This window comes from Bos taurus, chromosome 5 (assembly GCF_002263795.3).
Source record: "Bos taurus isolate L1 Dominette 01449 registration number 42190680 breed Hereford chromosome 5, ARS-UCD2.0, whole genome shotgun sequence".
Classification (NCBI taxonomy): domain Eukaryota; kingdom Metazoa; phylum Chordata; class Mammalia; order Artiodactyla; family Bovidae; genus Bos; species Bos taurus.
In genome coordinates, this window is record NC_037332.1 from 27,577,783 (window position 1) to 27,599,284 (window position 21,502).

Below are 21,502 nucleotides of genomic sequence, written 5' to 3' on the forward strand. Positions count from 1 at the left end.
GGCCTCCCCCTGGCCAGGCAGTGCTGACCTTCCTCCTCAGTCGCTCCTCTGGGTCTGGGGTAGCTGGGGACTTATTCCTCTGACTGGTTTTGAAGGGACCCAAAGGAGGGCACAGGAATCCGCTGGAAGGCTATGTATGTGTGTGTTCGTGTGTGTGTGCACACGCACTTGTGTGCACACTTTTAGCCCCCTTCCCACCCACCGTGCTTTCTGGGCACACCTTCACTCTGCTGTCCCACCTCCACCACACAATGCACCACGGCAGCAACCGTCACAAATGCCAACAGACCTCAGGGGGCCACCCTGTGTCAGCCTGGACCCCACCCCACCTCATCCCCACTGCTGTCCATCAGACAAGGGGAGATGAGACCCTTGACTCTGGCCCCTCCCCCGTATGCACCCCCCCTCAGCACCTGGAACAGCCTCCCTGCAAAGCCCTGTAGCTGGTAAGGGGATACTGTCTACTGACTCTCCCAACTGCCCCACTCACTGCCCTCACCCCCACATACCTCAGAGCTTCAATCCGGAGGCTAAGATGGCTCCCCTGCCCCCCGTGTGGCCTGACCGTGCATGTCCTCTGTTCAGGAAGTGTCTGGGAGGTCTTAGGAGGAAGACCTTGAGGAGCCCCAGCCCCACTCTGGAAGCACCAGGCCTGTAGTAACCCCTCTTCTGTGTCGCCCATTTCCCTCCCACTGGCCCTCTCCTTGTCTGCCTTTGCCTCGCCTTATCCCAGAGCCTGGTGCTGGTCCTTCCTCAGGCCCTGACCTTTCTACCCAGCTCACCACACTATCTCTGGAGGACCCAGAACCTTCCCTCACTCCCTCCTGGCTCCTCACCCAAGCCCCTTTGCTCCCCGTCACCCTCACTCCCTTCCCCTCTCTTGAACTCTGAGTCTCTGGCCTTTCACGTCCTTGCTCTGCAGGCTAGGCTCTCAGCTCTTCCGTGGCTCACTTCCCTCACCCAGGCAAACCTCAAGCATGAAAATGCCCCAGAGTCCTTCCCTCAGCACTCGGAGCACGCTCCCTGGACAATAACCTCCATCCTTGCCTTCTGTTACCACCACCATTAACATCCTCCCGGGTTCAAGTCCTCCAGCTCGAGTTCCCATGGCTCTCCGCTGCTCTGACCTCACTCCTCGGCTTCAGACCCACTCGCCCCAATTTCTCCAAGACCTCTCCACTTGCCTGTCCTGGAGACTCTTCCAACCCACAGACCTTTCAGCTGAACTCACTATTCCTCATTCCCTCCACTGAGGTCTCCTCCTGCCTCACCTGTCAAGGTCATCATCACAGCTGCCCAAATCTGAGCCTCTAAGATCTGTCCAGGCCTGAACTCTCCCCTTCAAAACCAAATAACCCCTAAGTGCTCTCCTTTCTACCTCCTAAGTATTCCTCTCATCCATCTTTTTCCTCTCTCTGCTGCTGCTACCATCCACATTTCGGCCACCACCGTCTTGGTTGGAGACCTGCTGGTCTCCCCTTCCAATCTACACTGAGCAGCAGCCAGAGACATCTTTCCAAAACACAGATCTGACAGTGGATGAAGTCAAGACTCTTGACCATGACGCACCAGTCCTGTGTATCTGGCTGTGACCCATCTCTCAGTGTCTCTCTTTTTTTTTTTTTTTTGACCAGTTTCATTTTTTTTTTATTTTTTTTCTCCAATTTTATTTTATTTTTAAACTTTACATAATTGTATTAGTTTTGCCTCTCAGTGTCTCTCATCCCTCCCCTGCTCTGACTTGGGGGCCCTGAACACCTCTTAAATGAGAGCTGGCTTTTGCACAGCAAAGGAAACCATAAACAAAATGAAAAGCCAACCCTCAGAATAGGAGAAAATATTTGCAGACGAAGTACTAACAAAGAATTAATCTCCAAAACATATAAGCAGCCCATGCAGTTCAATATAAAAAAAATAGACAGCCCAATTAAAAAATGGGTGGAAGAATTACATAGACGTTTCTCCAAAGAAGACATACAGATGGCCAACAAAAACACATGGAAAGATGCTCAACATTACTAATCATTAGAGAAATGCAAATCAAAACTGCAATGAGGTATCACCTCAAACCAGTCAGAATGGCCATCATTAAAAAAATCTACAAACGATAAATGCTGGACAGGAGGTGGAGAAAAGGGAACCCTCCTATACTGTTGGTGGGAATGCAAGTTGATACAGACACTATAGAAAACAATATGGAGACCCCTTAACAAAATTAAAAATAGAACTACCACATGACCTAGCAATCCCACTACTGGGCATATACCCAGAGAAAACAGTAACTCAAAATGACACATGCACCTCAATATCTGTAGCAGCACTGTTTATAAGAGCCAGAACATGGAGACAATCTAAATGCCCACCAACAGACAGATGGATAAAGATACAGTACAAATATATCACGGAATATTACTCAGCCATAAAAAGGAACAAAACTGGGTCATTTCTAGAGGCATGGATGGACCTTTCAGTTCAGTCTCTCAGGCATATCTGACTCTTTGCAACCCCATGGACTGCAGTATGCCAGGCCTCCCTGTCCATCACCAACTCCCAGAGTTCACTCAAACTCATGTCCATCAAGTCAGTGATGCCATCCAGCTATCTTGTCCTCTGTCCTCCCCTTCTACTCCTGCCTTCAATCCTCCCCAGCATCAGGGTCTTTCCAATGAGTCAGTTCTTCGCATCAGGTGGCCAAAGCATCGGAGCTTCAACTTCAGCATCAGTCCTTCCAATGAATATTTAGGACTGAATTCCTTTTGAATTGACTGGTTTTATCTCCTTGCAGTCCAAGGGACTCTCAAGAGTCTTCTCCAACACCACAGTTCAAAAGCATCAATTCTTTGACTCTCAGCTTTCTTTATGGTCCAACTCTCACATCCATACATGACTACTGGAAAAACCATAGTTTTGACTAGACAGAACTTTGTTGGCAAAGTAATGTCTCTGCTTTTTAATATGCTGTCTAGGTTAGTCATAGTGTTTCTTCCAAGGAGCAAGTGTCTTTTAATTTCATAGCTGCAGTCACCATCTGCAGTGATTTTGGAGACCAAGAAAATAAAATCTGTCACTGTTTCCATTGTTTCCCCATCTGTTTTCCATGAAGTGGTGGGACTGGATGCCATGATCTTCATTTTTTGAATGTTGAGTTTTAAGCCAACTTTTTCACTCCCCTCTTTCACTTTTATCAAGAGGCTGTTTAGTTCCTCTTCACTTTCTGCCATAAGGGTTGTGTCATCTGCATATCTGAGGTTATTGATATTTCTCCCAACAGTCTTGATTCCAGCTTGGGCTTCATCCAGCCCAGCATTTCACATGGTGTACTTTGCATAGTAGTTAAATAAGCAGGGTGACAATATACAACCTTGATGTATTCCTTTCCCGATTTGGAACCAGTCCATTGCTTCATGTCCCGTTCTAGCTGTTGCTGCTTGACCTGCATACAGATTTCTCAGGAGGCAGGTAAGGTTGTCTGGTATTCCCATCTCTTTAAGAATTTTCCATAGTTTGTTGTGATCCACATAGTCAAAGGCTTTGGCATAGTCAATGAGCAGAAGTAGATGTTTTTCAGAAATTCTTTTGCTTTTTCTCTGATCCAGTGGCTGTTGGCAATTTGATCTCTGGTTCCTCTGCCTTTTCTAAATCGAACTTGAACATCTGGAAGTTCACAGTTCATGTACTGTTGAAGCCTAGCTTGGAGAATTTTGAGCATTAGTTCACAGGCGTGTGAGATCAGTGCAACTGTACGGTAGTTTGAGCATTCTTTGGCATTGCCTTTCTTTGGGATTGGAATGAAAACTGACCTTTTACAGACCTGTGGCCACTGCTGAGTTTTCCAAATTTGCTGGCATATTGAGTGTAGGACCTTAACAGCATCATCTTTTAGGATGGACCTAAAGACTGTCATACAGAGTGAAGTAAGTAAAAAAGAGAAAAACAAATATTGTGTATCAATGCATACATGTGGAATCTAAAAAAGTGGTATAGATAATCTTATTTGCAAAGCAGAAATAGAGACACAGATATAGACAACAAATGAATGGCTTCCAAGGGGGAAAGGGGTTGGATGGGAGGAACTGAGAGATTGGATTGACACATATACACTATTGATATCATGTATAAAATAGACAACTGATGGGAACATGCTGTATAGCACAGGGACCTCCACTTCATGCTTTGTGATGTCCTAAATGGAAGGGAACTCTAAGAGGGATGACATATATGTATGTATTATGTGTGGCTGATTCATTTTCCTCTGCACTACAAGCTAATACAACATTGTGAAACAACTATACTGCCATAAAAATCAATATTTAAAAATTGAGGCCTGCCCAGAGGCTCTACAAGGGCCTTTTCAGTTCTGACCTTTTGGGGAAGTGACTCTGAACTCTGCTCTGGGATTGTAACACCTCCTTCCTGGGGACTTAGCAAGGATTCTGTAATAAGCTTGGGAGGTTGTCCAGGTGCCACCTGGGGGAGCCCAGGGACACCCCATGCCTCTGGAGGTGATGCACTTGCCTCCCAGCTACCAGCTCAAGGGACCAAGCAGGACTGACATTGTACACTCGACTTCTGTAAGAGCTTCATGTCCTAAGACCCTGAGCCCCGCCTCACACCTTACAAAATTTTTTAAAGAATTAGAGCAGATCTAACTACAAGGAACAGAAACCATTCAAAGTGAAAAGAGGCCTCCGGGCTCCTAACCTCCTATAGACAAGAAGCAGGCTAAGAACACATGGGTTGTTTATCATGGAAAATAAAGGATGATACAGAAGGTGAAGCCAAGATTCCAAAGGATAGAGACAAGGGCAGAGGAGAACCAATTCCAGGGAGCAAAACTAGGCACTAATCAGATACACTCCCAGTCTCTGCAACAGGAGGAATTAGCAATGGGTGCCCAACTGTACTTAGAACTGTTATGAATCAGGGATTTCTCTGTGTGTCAAATTTTTCCTCTTTCTAAACAGAAGTGCAGATTGTGGCTCTCCTACCCCAGAGGTTCTACAAAGGGCCTTTTCAGTTCTGACCTTTTGGGGAAGTGACTCTGGACTCTGCTCTGGGATTGTAACACCTCCTTCCCAGGGACTTAGGATTCTGTAATAACTGAATGCAATGGTGAATGCATGACAGGTGTGGTGGACATAAATAATTGCCATCTAATTCACAAGACTTCAGCCTGAGGTAGATAATAATGGAGGAGCTACAACAAAGGAACCATATCCTAAGAGTCTCATGTGTTAATGGATCTAATCCAACCAGTGAGATCCTGATTTCCAGCCGATGTAACAATGGGATGAAATTTGGGCGGGGCCGGGGGGGGCGGTCTTTGGAGGAGTTTGCATATGTTGTTTGTGGGAGGGACATGAATTGTTGTGACCAGAGGGCACACTGTGGGGTCTGGTGTCCACAAGAGGACTTGGCCATTCTGTTCTTCTCTTCACACATAAGCCAACATAGGGTGGAGTCTGCTTCCCCTCCCCTTGAGCCTGAGCTGACCCTGTGACTGCTCTGGCCAGTAGAATATGGTGGAAGTGAGCTTCTGAGCTCAAGCCTAAAGAGGCCTGGCTGCTTCTGCTCCCTACCTTCCTTCTTAGAACTCAGACACCAAGCAGCTATGTGAGAAAGGCTCATATGGAGGAGAACCAAGTCCCTGGACTCCAGTTATCAATGCATTGTCTGTCAGCTCCAGATTCACCTGTCGTGGCCTGCTCTGTGAACATTTAGAGGGGCCCTTTAAATACTTTCCTTTGTTTACTGGAACAAGATTGAGCTTTGTCAGTAGAGGGTGATGGAGCGATAGAGCAAGAGGAAGGGGCTTTCCTTCCTGGCTCCAGCTTCCTCCTGGAAGACTCCTGCAGCACCCACAGTTTCTCCAGAACTTCTCCTGTGTTGCCATGGCTTTACTGCCGCCATGCACAGTGGTCAGCAGTATACTGTGGCCAGCAGTTTCCAGTATCCCCCTCGGGTGGTTTTGAGATGGAGACATGTCTTCATGAACAGGTCTCCCTAGTTTTCCCTGGATCTGAGGTCCAGATCTTGGCACTGGGGTCCACTTCCTTGGGTGCGCTCCCTTAGGTCTAGAGGTAGGGGCTGCTCCTTATAACTGCAGCCTCTGTATTCTTAGATTTCTTGCTTCTTACTAGCCAAACTCTCATGACTCAATCACCTATTACAGTTAATAATTTCTTATATTAAACTTCATCTGTTCAAATGATTGTCTCCTGACTGATATATCCTGGCCAATAGCTCCAGCTGAACTCCTAGCTAGTATGTGTTCTTAGTCATTCAGTCGTGTCTGACTCTGTGTGACCCCATGGACTGTAGCCTGCCAAGCTCCTCTGTCTATGATATCCAGCACCAAATCCAGCCATGTGAAATGAGGCCATTTTTGACCTTCCAGACATCCTAGCATCCCAAACAACATCACATAAAGTAGAAGAACTGCCCAGTAAGCCTATTGAATCACTAGAAAAAATAAAGCATTATAGTTCAAGCCTCTAAATTTTGGAGTGGTATGTTATATGCAATAGATACCTGAAACCTCCCTACAACCCAGTAGGTCTCATTATTCCATTTTACAGATGAATAAATTATAAAGCTCAGTGACAATCAGTGTCTTGCTCACAATTACAGAACTAGGAAACGGCTGAACCAATATTCAAACATAGGCTTGTATTAACCAAACTCCTTTAAATACATACTCCTTTAAATACACAGTCCTTTAAATACACAGTTCTCCCTAAGTCCTCACTTAGGGAGCCAGAAGGACCCTTAGGAATAGTGTCCACCATCCCTCATTCTCTAGCCAAAGAAACTGAGGCTCAGAGGGCAGAAGCGACTTGCCCAAAGTCACCCAGTTAGGAAATGGCAGAGTCAGGACTCTGAATTAGAAGCCTGATTCTCCTGACCCTCAACCTGAAGCTCTTCCTCTCCCTTACACTGTTGTCCCTCATGCCTTCCTTTCATTCTTACCCTCACCCATGTACTTTTCCCCTCCAGGAATGTCCTTGGCAGGTTGACAGAAGGAAAACACTGGTTGAGAAGCCATAGGGCACATCTGGCCATGTCTAGGGACAGCTTTGGTTGTCACAACTCAGGGAGGGTGGACTACTACTGCCGTGCAGTGGGTAGAGGCCGGTGGGCAAGTCACTGATCCTCACTAAAGTTTAGCTTCTTCATCTGTAAAATGGAATCATGACACCTATTGGATTACAGGGAGGTTTCAGCTGTCTATTGCCCTTCTGGCTCCCTAAGTAAAATTATGTATTAAAGAGTTGGTTAAACCTATGTTTGAATGTTGATTCAGTCATTTACTAGTTCAGTAACTGTGAGCAAATCACTGATCCTACAATGCACAGGATACTTGCCCCCCAATAAGGAAGTCTCTAGCCCAAAATGTCAGTAGTGTTGAAGTTGAGAATCCTTGGTCTAGAGAAACCCATGACCACACAAGGCAGGGAGGGATTCCCCATCTCCATGGGTCTTCTCTCGTTTTCTCAAGGCTCCGGTAGCTCAAGGCCAGATGGGCAGCTTCTACCACATCATTTTCACCTAATGAAAAATAACTGAGTGCATGAGAGGTCCTGAGGACATCACTGGCAGGGAGCAGCTATCTCAGGAGGGCCCTGGCATTTATGAGACTCTGAGGCACCAGGTCTGATTAGCCACAATTAGTTTATTGGAAACAAAGAGGGAAACAAAGACAAAAGAGCTTGCAGGCAGTTGATTCACTGGCTTTGTAGAAGCCTCCGCGGGCATCCTTGAAAGGTGATGGTCTCCCCTCCCACAGGGCATATGGCCCTCAAAGAGTTACAGGAAAACCACCATCAGTGTTCCCCATGTCCATGCCACAGGTACCAGCACACTCGCAGATTCCCCAGGATGTGCAGATCGGGAGATTCCGGGGCCTGTTTCCTGTTCCTCCAAGATTAGGTGAAGGGGATCAGGCAGGACCAATGAATCCAGCAAAACCCAGAAGGCAGAAGAAGGCATGAATCCTCAGGACAGCAAAACGACTACTAGGAAAGGCTACAGAAAGAGGTCAGGGTGCGCCCCAGCCTCCCCGGGGCTCGGGTGCCTGGCGGATGGCACGCAAAGGAAGCAGAGAGGGAGCAGGGAAGGCAGACCCTGCAGGCTAGCGGGCGGCCCGGGGGCGAGGGCCGGGGGTGCAACGGAAGGGGCGTTCCGGTGGCGCGACGTCCTGGCTGGGCCGGAAGGCGACCTTAGCACTTCTTACAGCCCAGGATGCTGCCGCCCACCCTAGAGCAGGGGCCGCAGGCGTCGGAGGTGCCCACCACCACGTTGCCGCTGCAGGGGGCGCTGCAGACGCTGGTGGTGACAGCAGGGGCAGCACCGGAGGCGCAGAGATCGCCACAGACGACGCCACCTCGGGAGCTGCTGACGCCTGAACGGGGTGGAGAACAGGCAGAGACGCGGTCAGACACTGCCCCAGCCAGGAGGCTTGGAGCGGCGAAAGTGCCCCTCCCTAAAGGCATTGTGACCACCCGGCTGGAGAATGGGGAGGGGCGGGCTACTTACAGACATTCACAGACCCGACGCCCTCGCACAGCCTGCGGGGAAAGGAAAAGAGAAAGGTCGGTGCCCTGAAAAGCCGCTGGTCCACACAGCCAAGGCGAAGGGTGAGGTCCCCCGCCCTCATTCTGAGCACTTGCCCCTGAAAGGCTCCATTAAGCGCTAGCCCTGGGTCAATGTATGGGTTCTCTCTAGCCTTTATTAGCTGAGCAACCTCGGATTTAGGGGCTTCCCAGGTGGTGCTAGTAGTAAATTACCTGCCTGCCAATGCAAGAGACATAAGAGATGCGGGTTCGATCTCTAAGTCTCCAGAAGACGCCCTGAAGGAGGGCATGGCCACCCACTCCAGTATTCTTACCTGGAGAATCCCATGGACAGAGAAGCCTGGCAGGCTACAGTCCATTGGGTTGGAAAGAGTCGGACAGGACTGAAGCAACTTAGCACACACACAGCCAGCCTCCTGGGGAAAATCTACTCCCTGAACTTTGCGAGGATGAAGTCAAAATGCCTGTAAGTGCCTGATTTCTGCCATTAGGAACGGTAGTGCTTCGGGAATGGTAGCTCCTACTGTTTCTTTCTGTTCTTATTAACTTGTAAATGTATCTGAGGAGCAGCAGATTTAAATTCCTGAATCTGATCTGACTGGTATTACTAAAGAATGGGCTTCCGGAGGACAGAATTTTTTTGTCTATCCTTTTTCCTGCTGCAGAATCTACAGTGCCCCCAGATGATGCTTGGCTCAATAAATAACTTGCATGAATGAATGGGATGTTAGAACATATTGAGAGCAGACTCAGAGATTAGCTACATCTAGTCCCTCACTTAACAAATGGGTAAACTGAGGCCCAGAAAGGAAATAACCAGTACCACTCCGGCCACCTAACTCTATCCAGCCTGGGTTTCCTTCCTACGCGATGCTGTCTCCTTAAGGAAAACACAGAGTCCCTCTGAGAGACCAAAGCAAAGGGTTGTCTTAATCAGCTTCAGAAATGAGGAGAGTCTGCAGCTCACAATCTACCTTCCCAGGCCCACATTTCCTAGGGAATCCACAGCAAAGCTTCTCAGTTCATTCCACGAGTGTTTGGGGCAGAAGGATGGACCTTTCTGTTTCCAGGGGAAGAACCAAAGGGCGCGGCCTGTGACTATTGTCCTCACAGAAGCGGTTCAGCCGCCCTCCACCTGAACATAGACGGCTAATGACCAGTGAGTCTCCCTTTGCCCTCAAAAGAAGTGACAAGTAAAAATGCCCACCCAGAGCAGGCTACAGCTGCTTCAAGGGACCAGTCCCTGTTATCTGTCTACCCTTCATTTCACTTGCTGCAATGAACAAACACTTAGGCAAAGGCACTCTATAGTTAGAATATATAAGTGTGTGTTGATAAAATCCTCTATTGAAGCTGTCATTTGGGAGGAAATCTGAACTCCCAGGGCTGGAGCCAAGGCCAAGCTTGAGAATAGAGTTGGAACCCTGAGGGCCATGTGCAGTGAGGGTCAGGAGAGAAGAATCACTATTGAGGGAAGGCGACCTAGCCCAGACAGGGCTACTCAGGAACAGCAATTACTATGACCTTGACTCTGGGCTGTGAGAAACAGATTTGCAAAGACACCAATCCCAGATCAGCAACTAAGTGGGCATGAGAAACTGAAATGGGGCTAGAAACATACCTAAAGAAATTACTCAAATTACCTGTCCAGTTGCAGGATGGGGAGCTTTGTCAAGTAGGAAAGTCAGGTACACTGCATGATGAGAACCCAGGCAGAGCTGGGAGAGAAATTTGGCTACAGTACCCACCTCTGCTCCTCGCCCTCCAGCAGGCGCCTGTAGGTGGCGATCTCGATGTCCAGGCCCAGCTTGGAGTTCATCACTTCCTGGTACTCCTTGAGCAGGCAGGCCATGTCCTGCTTGGCCTTCTGCAGGGCCTCCTCCAGCCCGGCCAGCTTGCACTTGGCATCATTGAGGGCTGCCTCACCCTGCTGCTCTGCCTGGGTCACTGCAGCCTCCAGCTTGGAGTTCTAAGGGCCCAGGAGAGAACAAGGTGGGTTATGGTCTCTCCACACAGCAGGAATCTCTCCCCTTCATCACCTGGATCACCCAGAGTGACCGCAGCCTTGGTCTCAAGTCATGCAAATGGACTGGAGCATGAAAGGTGAGATCCAGCTGGGCACACACACTGCCTGTGGGAACCTGGGTGGGCCTCAAACAGCTCCTACCTGGCACTTGGCATTCTCAACCTCAGCCGTCAGCCTCTGGATCGTGCGGTTCAGCTCATTGATCTCCTCCTTGGTGCGACGCAGGGTCTCCCCGTGTCGGATCACCGTAGCCTTGATCTCCTCACACTGGTGGGAAGCAGAGAGGCTTGTGAAGCTCAGGACAGGACATTCCACCCATTCAAGGCACCACAGATGCCCAGTGCACAGCCTGTGAAACCATATATGGCAGCCCTGTCCTTCCACTATAACCTGAGAGCTGTCTGCACTTCTGTCACCATCTCTAGAAATCCAAATTGGCAGACAAAAGAAGCCTTGTTAATGTATACCTCACATCCCTTCCGTCATGTCTAGAAGGCAGGTGTCCTGGACCACTCACCTTGCTGCGATACCAGCTCTCAGCCTCGGCCCGGCTGCGGCTGGCAATGTCATCATAGTGAGCCTTGATCTCAGCCACAATGTTGTCCATGTTCAGGTCCCGGCTGTTGTCCATCTTGACGATGACCGAGGTGTCTGAGATGTGGGCTTGGAGAACTCGGATCTCCTGCAGATGGTGGGGCAGGAGGGTGGAAGGGTCTTGTTTACACCTTGGCTTCCCCCACCACAGTGTGTAGAAGCCTTCTCAGCCCTCCTGATCTCCCTGGGCTTCCCCAAGGTCCCCCTCTGACAGCCTCATGGACTGCAGCTCCTGCTCAAACTCCTGTCCAACTCCGAACCCAAACCAACACCCTCTCTTCCAGATCCTGGATTCTGCCAGGGCTACAATCACTCACCTCCTCATACAGTCGCCGAAGGAAGTCGATCTCCTGAATCAAGGCCTCCACGTTGGCCTCAAGATCTGATTTGCGGAGGTAGGCACAGTCCACATCCTGGGAAGATGGGGAGTCTTTGAGCAAAGAGGACCCCTGGTGATCATCATCACCCCGAATTCCTCTCTTCTCACCCATTACAAGGAGGTGAGGAGGAAAGGATTCCCTGTGTTCCTTTTCCTGTCCCATCTCCATGCTGCCCTTCCCTGCAGGCATCTCACAACCTCCTCCCCTTCCAAGAACAAATGTCTTGTGCCTTTGAGATGAACCACCAGCCTTTCACCCCACCTACCTGAGACCTCTCACTTTCCAGCTCTCCTTTTCCCCTTCCCTGTACCAAAAAGCCTGCCAGACTGGCTCCCTTGCTCAACCACCTTGACCTTTCCCTGTTTCCCTATAGTCCTCCAAGACTCCACCTGGCCACTGTTGGCTCTGCTCCATCCTCCCCTAGATCCTGGGACTGTGCCCCTCCTCTTAACCAGACTCCTGAGACACTAGACAGGACACCATCCCTCAGAGAGAGGCATGAGCTACAGAGAGACTGAAGCTACCATGCCTCCACAGAATCCCAGCCACAGACTACTTCTGAAACACCACAGAACATCCAGAGGTCAATTCAGCTATACCCCGGCTTTAGGGCAAGGTGTTAGTGGATTGTCCAAGGTTACTGCCCTTGCCAAAGCCTTGGATATGCCTTTCATGACCTGGTCTATGGGAATTTCCCATCCTGAATTGGCAAAGTCACTGCTCCCCAAAGAGGATGAGACCATTGTTCTCCACAATGAGAGCCTGTCATTCTGAGATCCTTCATGGCTCTGCTTCCTGATCCCATGTTACTCACCTTCTTCAGAGCCACAAACTCATTCTCGGCTGTTGCTCTCAGAGAAACTTCCTCCTCGTACCTGGGGAAGAGGGCAGAGAGGGGAATCATGGCAGGGCAGGTCTCCCCAGAACCCCCTCCACATTTTACCAGTGAATGGGACGACACTAGGGAGGACCTCCCCACATAGCAAGATCCCTGGCAGCCCTGCTGGGTCCTCTCTGGTTGGACTTGGGGTGTGTCTGTGATTCTCTCTCTACTTGGAGTTGAGGGATCCAGGGGGTGACTCTTCTGGAACCTCATAGCCCTGCTGCCCAAACTGCTCTGAGGTCACCTCTGGAGGAAAATAAGGACTCAGCACCAGCCAGGACTGGACAGCAGCCCCTCTGGGGCACTGCAGCCCCAGCCGCTCCCCACCTGGGTGTCCAACCTAGCTCAGCTGGGGGAGGACCTATGAATCTCAGAGGCCATCAGCATTAGAGCAACCTAGACAGTGGAAAACCCAGAGACCTAGGACCTGGCAGCCCTGAGAGACACTGAGATTCATATCACATCCAAGTGCTACAGGTGGGAGCCTGAAGGGCCATGCCTGGGAGAATGCAGAAGCCTCCTCCCAACAGAGCACAGGGCACTGTTGCTGGGTGATCAGGCTTCCAGAAGAGAAGCCTGAAGGAGGGTAGAGAGACCTCCTAGGGAATCACGGCCCTACTCATAGGCATCTGAGCAACGACTGCCTGATGGGAGGATCCTGCTGCATACCACCAACTTGCCCTGCATGGTCACATCCCCTTCTTTGAAATGCTTCAGTCTCACCCAGTGGGTTGAATCCATGTCCATTTCCTGTGCCCAACATCACCCCCAGCCACACTCACTTCTTCTTGTAGCCCTCCAGCACCTCCTGCAGGCTGTTGAGCTCTGAGGACAGCCTCCCGCTGTCAGCCTCTACGCACTCAGCCTCCCGCCTCAGCGTCTCGATGTAGCCATTGAACAGGGGCTCGAGGTTGCTCTCACAGCACTGGCGGTTCTGGTAGAACTGTAGCTTGGTCTCCAGCAGCTTGTTCTGCTGCTCCAGGAAGCGCACCTGCCATTTGGGGTGGGAGGAGGGGTCAGATGGCTCCTACTGCCCCAAAGCCTATTTGGAGGATGGAGGGGATTGGGGAGTGTGCTGATCTCTTTACAGTAAACTCCAAAACCAGGAGTTCAGCAGAAATTAGACAGACGGGGCAGTGGGAGACAAGGCAATTTCTGGATTTCAAGATAGTGATCATGTTTGTATTTTCTATATTAGGGTGAGAGCAAGGTGTTTGGAAAGATCATTCACTTCTCAGGTGAACTGAGTTATCCTGACCTGCTGAGTCTAGATGGCATGTGATCGGGAGCTAAGTAGAGCTCTTTTTGCATTTGACTGCCCCATCAGTGCCCAACTGGGACTTAGGCATGGGAGGTGGGGGAGGAGGTTCAGAACAGGTGTGATCAAGGACAAATACTTGAAGGCTGAACTGTGGTCCTGTTCCCATATCTTGTGTGCATTTCTTGAGTCTTGTTTGCATGTATGCTTTCTTCCCTGACATGTGGTTCCAAGCCTTGTCCTTGTCTGTGGGGACCCTGCCTGTCTGGACAGAGGTTGTATATAATAACAGTGCTCTATTCAGGAGCCCCTGCTCTAGACTCATCTCTCTGGTCTGTTTGTGCCCTGGAAGTGTGTCCATTTCATCAGACTGGGACCTGAAAGGACCACATCTCTACTGCCCTTGACTACCCCTTCACTGCCTACCCAGAAAGGGAAGGTTCAGGAAGGGTGTGATCAAGGAAACTCACCTTGTCGATGAAGGCAGCAAACCTGTTGTTGAGACACTTGATCTGCTCCTTCTCCTCTTGCTTCACGCACTGCGCATTGGGGTCGATCTCCAGGTTGAGGGGCGTGAGGAGGCTCTCATTGACTGACACGGTGGTGATGCAGGGAGGGCTGAGGCCGCCCACGCCACCGGAGCGGTACCCGAAGCTGCGGCCGCAGTAGCCGGCACGGAAGCCCCCGCAGACGCTGCGGCTACCGAAGCCCCCGGTGAGGCCGCGGTAGCAGGAGATGCCGCGGTAGGGGGCGGCCGTGATGCAGCAGCGGCCGGGGCGGGGTCCGCAGGCGGAGACGCAGCTGAAGGCTGGGAGAGCACGGTAAGATCCGCAAGTCATGGTGTTTCTTTGGGGGCACGGGAGGCTCTCAGGAGGCAGACGGCCTAATGGACGGCGAGTGGACGAGGTGTTCACTTCTTGAACATCGTTGGGCCTTTTATATATGTGAGGAGCCTGATGTATCCACGTGTTAGGAGCAATTAGACACGTTTATGGGCTTGGGTTGTTTAGCTGCTGTTGCTCCTTCCTTAATGTTCTTAATTGGGTGCCAGATGAGGCCAGATGTTTATGGCCTTTTACCCTAAACTGCACAATTTTTGTCCTCAAAGGGCCAGCTCATCTCTCCTCACCCCACCCCAACCTCCTCATACACAGTTGGCGAAAGGTTTTTGAGGATAGGGGAGCGGTGACTCACGTTGGAAAGGAGGGCGGAGGAAGGCGGGGCTGCGGCTTCTCCCGTACCACCCATGTGATGTGCTCATGCCGCTGTCCGTGGTGCTGGTCACATCGGCACTGCAACACTGGGAGAGCGTAAGATCAACAGATGGGCTCCGTGATTTCCCTCACAGGGATGGCTGTTTTTACAGCACCAAAGCCTCACACACCTGCTCCCAGATTCCTCACCTGCACCCATCAGCCAACTCTCTGTATCTTGTCTCTCTCTCTGTTTCTCTCTTTCTCGCACACACACACAAACATACACACTGCGAACTCACATGCTGGACTTCCCATCAACAGTCTCACAGATACTCATACGTGCTCATACACACATACATCTACCTCCACTTGCACCTGACAAGTCCCCTTCTTAGACCTTATTTGTTAGCCTGTGCTGAGAGGAGGCACTCCCTCCCACAGAGTCTTCCATGAGGCCTAAGGAGGTACACCTTGGCTCAGCAGTCTCCAGAATGCCCAGCCATTTCCAACAAGGCCCCAAGCAAGGATAGCCTGTCTAGATTTCACCTCCAGGCTCCATGATTTCCCCAGGGCGCAGAAGGACTGGGGTAGACACAGCTATTATAAGTTTTTTTATAGCTTTTGGCTCAGAATACAAGAGAATCTTTCTAGACAGAGCCATATAGAGGGAGCATCCAGCGCCCTGCCATCACCCCCCTGATCCTATATTGCTTTCCATGTTCTAACAACCCTGCAACATCCTTCTGTTTACAGCAATTTGTCAGTAGCATTAGAAGATGCTAATCCATATTGTCAGAACAAATCCATATTGGTGTGTACCATCCATCCAACATAGTTAGATTGGTCCTTGAACCTTATAAGGCTGGGTAGGAACCAGGACTCTTCCATGACTAGATCTATGTGATCTAGGGGAGCAAGGTAGTTCACTCCTCTTGGAAATGGACTAAGCATCTTCTTCCCAGGGCTGCCTTGGAGAATTACAGAGATGTGCATGCACTCAACAAACTCCAGAGCACTGTGCAGATGTGCTTTGTTGTAATCATTAAGAAGCAAGAGGCTCTGGGACTGCATTTTCTCAAAGTTCACATCATGATCCACAAATAGAAGCAACCAGAATTTTAATGAAACAGGTTAGGACAAAATCAAGTAGAGTAGAATATAGTAGAAAACATCAGAGTGTAGCATACATAATTAAAACACTTCAGGATCTTTTATTTCAATAGTATATGATATGTACGTATGTGTGTGCTTAATCACTATGAAAAATTATTTCTTACTATAATTGGAACTAAAAAGTTTAAATACATGGCTTATCAGTTAAGAACACATACCCAGAGTCCAAACTGCCTAGTTTCAAAGTCCCCCTCTCCCAGTTTCTAGCTATGTAACTTCAAGCAATTTCTTAACCTCTCCCTATTTCATTTCATGATTTGTAAAGTAGGGGTAATGCTACCTACCTCATATAGTTTTTATAAGGATTAAAAGAATTAATCCATGTCAAGCAGTTACAATAGAGCCTGACACACTCCTAAGGATGTAATCATATTAGTGGTAGGTGTCGCTACTGCTGCAGTTATAATGTCAGGTTTGATGGAGAGGTAGAGATATGTGTTATTATTGTTGTTGCTACTGCTTCTGCTGTGGATATATCAGCATGTTTCATGGAATATACCTACCTACATTACTAAACCACATGTAAAATACCCACTAATGATGCCTATGTTAAAGGAATAATGAAGTGAAATGAAGTGAAAGTCATTCAGTCATGTCCTACTCTTTGCAACCCCATGGCCTATACAGTCCATGGAATTCTCCAGGCCAGAATACTGGAGTAGGTAGCCTTTCCCTTCTCCAGGAGATCTTCCCACCCCAGGGATCAAACCCAGGTCTCCCACATTGCAGGCAGAATAGACAGATTAAAATTTAAAATACATGGATAATTCTTAACACAACAGCTGGCACACAGCAAGTGCTCAGAAAATGTTATCAACTCTTATTCTACCATGGAGTTAGTCTTAGGGGCAAGTAGAACTGGAGACCTTTCCTTTATCCTGAAAAAGAACCCAAAATCAAAGGTCCATCCTCAAGCCCAGCTACCTGAGGGAAGGCCCAATGAAAATCTCTCTTCTTAGGCAAAGGGAAAGTGTCACCAATCCTCAGGTAACTACACTACTGGGTGAAAAGAAAAGCTTGTACAGTCCAAAAAGTATGTTATCTGTTATAATTGATGAATTTGTGTTCCTTATTTGGCCTTAACAGACCATTAGAAATCTTTAGCCACAAATTAATGACATGCTCATTCACCTTGCCTAATGGTGAATTTTTATTTATTTATTTATTTTTGCCTAATTCTAAAATCTCCTGATTGATCAGTAGCCCAGGGATATCATGGGGTTGAGGTTGACAATCCATCCAAGTATAATGGAACTCTAAAGAGAGCAGGAATTCCACTGTGGCTGGACATATGGAAGTTGGATTTGAAGAAAAACTTGCCAGAAGGAGGGCAAATAGTCATGCCTTCCTAAGGAGCTTGCATTATGTCTCCCATTTAGGGGAGCTTTATGTAAAAGAGAAACATTCTTTTTTCTGGAGTGGCCATCATGTTTGTGGAGACAGGGTGAACCAAAAGACCTTTATATCTGGAGATCAGAGCCTCTTCAGATCTTGTTTCAAGGGATGCCTGGAGAGAAGGGGTAAATCAGGTAATTTTAACATTGAGAAGTTCTTTTTCAAGACTCCCTCTAGTCCATCCTGCTCCTGTGAAGGATGTTGCAAAGCAGATGCCCCAAGATGGATGGTGGGTTAGACAAGGTAACATCTTGTTGCTAGATTCAAGAATTCTGTGATTGATGTATCCCTGCAATATGCTGAACCCTATCTTAAGTTTGGAAGGAGAGAGGAAAGCATTAAGAGGAGGAAGGAAATATGGATTCTGGAACTCCTGATCTGACAGGGAAGACAGACCCAGAAGTTCAGAAGTTCATGAGAAAGGGCAGAAGCCTAAGAGAGTTTGTTTATAACTATACCATCAGATCCTCAGGAGCTCAATGCCTGTTGACAGTGCCCATTCCAGGACAGTGTGAAATACAGTTAGTCTGATGAGAAAGGTATGAACGGATCCCTAGAAAGGGTGAGGACAGGCTTCATAAAGCAGCAGGAGGGACAGTGTTGGTAAAAAAGATGTGCATGGAGGTATTTCAAAGAGTCGACAGTGGGGGCAATCTGAGGCAATCTCTTCTTCCTTGCAGAAGAGGAAGGTATCATGAGATGCTTTGACAGTGGAGAGCCAGTGGAGACAGAGACTTCCGAAGCAGGGCCCATGTCATTCTGCTGCATGGCTGCAGACTGGGAAGCAGCCTGTGAACTCTATATCTGGAAGATACCAAAGCTCTAGGCTTGCAGGTATCCAAGAGGTGTGCCAGAGCTCTGCCCCTCAGCCAAGACAGCCTGGGACAGGGACCAATTGTCCATGAGAACTCACCAGGGGAGGGAGGGCCAAAGGCAGTCCTAGAGAATCTGGCAGAGGGGGAAGCCTGACTCAGGAGCTCCACCCTTGGTGAGGTCCATTCCCACCAACCAGGCTGAGCCCCTGCACCTCCCCCAGCCCATGTCCCTGCCCCATAAGGGCTCATTTATTTAGAGCTGGAGCCTACCCTTTAAGTAGGTCTATACCTGTGCCCCTTCCCCCATGAACCTCCTTTGCTCTTCCATCGTGGAGTGTCCCACTATTCTCCCATGGGTCTTGCCCTTTTTCATCCTCCACTGTCCTCCACTTCCTTCCTCTCTCCTCTGTCTCCCTGAGTCTCCCTTCCATGCCATTCTCCTCACCCCAGTCAGTCTCCATCCTTCTTCCAAGTGGCCCTGGAGAGTAGTAATCTAAAAGCAAGCATCTTTCTTCTTCCTTTCCTCTAGAAAACTACCTTCCATCCACTTCTCTTTCCTCAACCCTACCCCATTCTCTACTGAAGGCCCATGGGCTTCAGAATTCTTGCCTTGTTGTCTGCCTTTCCCTTCCACTCCCACCATCACTCAGGTTGAGGAGTTTGCTTTGGTAAAGGACACATCCACTCACTTCATCTTTCCTTCAGGCCCCAGCCAAGAACCTCTCCCCACCCCACCCCCACCCTTAGGAATGGCTGCCATCGGTCTGCTTCATCTGGTCTCCACCCCATCTTACCAAAAAAAGCTTTGCATAATTAACCATCAAGCTTTGATGGCTCCATTACTCAGCACCTAATGTGCATCTGGGATTTATTTCATTCACACAACAAATATTTACTGAGCACCTACTGTGTGCCAAGTCCTTGGAATATAGCCATGAACCAAATGTTTGTACCCATTGGTATGCTGCAGGGTTTGCATTTTTGTTCATGATCTGGGTATATGTACAGCTTTTCCCTTGGAATTGGAAGCTCACAACAAATAAGAGTGAGTTCTCCTCACCCTCTGGTCCTGCACCCTGAGAGCATGCTGAAGGACCCAGAAGAGGTATGGGAGGGAGAGGAATAGTGAGCGTGTGTGAATGTACCATGTACAATGCGATGCTTTAGTGATGGAAGACAGTGGATGGACAGGACTACGATCAAGCTTTTCCATTGCAATCAAATACACCAGGCTATGAGTGCCAGCTCGGCCTCTAACCACAACCCGAGCAAATCTCTTGACCCTCTAGTCCTCAGTGTCCTCATCTGTAAAACAAGAATAATAACACCAGCATCAAAGGGCAACTTGTAAAAATTAAATGCATTAATGCAAGTTGGGCAGTCAGTATAGTATCTACTATGAAATAAGATGAACATCAACAGATGTTGTTATAAGTTTGGAAGACTGTTCATAAAATAGGTTTCTACACTAAGCATATGCTACCTGAATAATTTTTTTAAATAACAACATACCCTAGAAAAACTCTTGTACAGATATACCAGAAGACGTGGGAAATAATGTTCATGGCAGATCTGTTCACAATACACTCTGGGAACAGCCACGAGGCCTTGGAGGTGGAAAGATGAATAAACAGTGACATATTCCTACAGAGTACAATCCACAGTGAACATGAACACAAGACAGCTACAGGAAGCAACTTTGAACAAAGGAATACACACAATATGATTCCATTTATATGAAGTTCAAAAACTGGAATATATGGTTTAGAGATGCTTTCCTTGGTCCTTAAACTAAAGAAAAGCAAAGGAATCATTCAACACAAAATCCCAGAGAAGCATCCTGGTTCAGGAAGGAAGGGGGTGCAGTGACAATGAGGTTCAGAGGAAGTTCCTAAGTTATACATATGTTCTATTTCTTCCCACAGGTGGTAGGCATACCACCTATACATTCTTTTGTAGGGGTGGTATATTTCACAATAAAAGCAATGTTAACTTTCCTGATGGCTCAGCGGGTGAAGAATCAGTCTGCAGTGCAGGAGATGCAGGAGATATGGGTTCAATCCCTGGGTCAGGGAGATCCCCTGAAGAAGGGAATGGCAACCCACTCCAGTATTCTTGCCTGAAAAAATTTCATGGACAGAGGAGCCTGGCAGACTACAGTCCAAAAAGTCACAGAGTTGGACATGACTGAGAACAGTTGACAGGGCTTAACTTCCATAAAGCTCCCGTTGCCAGAGCCAAGACCACACAGTAGTCATTCTGCCAACCCTCCCCCCTCCCCACTCCCCTTCTCTCACCAAGAGCTTTTTTCACTCCAAGAAAACCTACAGATACAATGTCTTTAGGTCTTCAAAATTAGCAGCCATTAGTAATACCTGAGTTAAATGAAATGGTGTCACATTTGAATTTTTTTATATCCTGGTTTAAATTGCTTCTTTCAAATTGCTTAGCAAAGAGCAGCCATTAGTAATTAGCTTATGTTTATGCGTGTCATTTTTATAGGGAGTTACACTAGTAGAAAAGGTAAAGTGTGTGTGAGTTGCACTCTGACTCACAGGGCTTCTCCTTGGGATACCCAGCCAGCTGGCTGGCTGGAAGCACCACAACTCCATTGTGGGCAGTGCCCAGAGTGGCGGATGAGGGCATAAAGAGCCTCAGAAGAGCTGGCCCAGGTCCCCAAACACATAAAGTGACATTAGGAGCCACACCCTCCTCTGGGATGGCCAGATTGCTGACATGGTCCATGACCACATGTCCATCCTATTACAAGTCCCCATTCCTGAATGTTCTACATGGACATACTATTCTCTTCTTCTCCTTCCTCCTCTTTTCTTACCAACCCCCTCACCTCTTGCCCTAAGCTGCTTTGCCTGCCCTTTGCCCCTACAGCACACCAGCTACCAGCTACAGTGTTGGGCTGCCAGCTACAGTGTTTCTCTTCTCTTTTCTTCCCATCCATTTAAAACAAACCCCTGTTCTTTTATGGGATCATTTTTCTAGTCTTACTCTATTGGAATGGAGTGTTTCATGTATGTAGAACACAGTATAATCTTATCAAGGTACTTACAATATACCAGATGCAAGCAAATAGCTACAACTGCTCTTCTCCATCCCTTTCCTTCAATTCTCAGCCACAGGGTCCTGCAGATCCCCTCTCCTCAGCCTCTCATTGCCCTGTGTCACACACGTGCCCATTGACCCTCCTGGTT

At 48.5% G+C, this 21,502-nt stretch overlaps 1 protein-coding gene and 1 long non-coding RNA gene across 2 annotated transcripts; one reads left to right on the forward strand and one right to left on the reverse strand.

Annotated features, from left to right (window-relative positions):
- Positions 1–7,652: 7,652 nt before the first annotated feature.
- Positions 7,653–14,553, reverse strand: KRT86 (keratin 86). The gene is made up of 9 exons (NM_001193068.1): positions 14,185–14,553; positions 13,239–13,447; positions 12,388–12,448; positions 11,511–11,606; positions 11,117–11,281; positions 10,741–10,866; positions 10,322–10,542; positions 8,536–8,567; positions 7,653–8,401 (listed from the first exon to the last, which is right to left on the reverse strand). The coding sequence occupies exons 1-9, from the start codon at positions 14,551–14,553 to the stop codon at positions 8,220–8,222; spliced, it is 1,461 nt and encodes a 486-aa protein (NP_001179997.1). The 3' UTR covers positions 7,653–8,219.
- Positions 8,408–13,238, forward strand: LOC132345258 (uncharacterized). The gene is made up of 3 exons (XR_009494487.1): positions 8,408–9,732; positions 10,590–10,676; positions 11,478–13,238. It is a non-coding gene; the product is annotated as an uncharacterized lncRNA (long non-coding RNA).
- Positions 14,554–21,502: the final 6,949 nt, after the last annotated feature.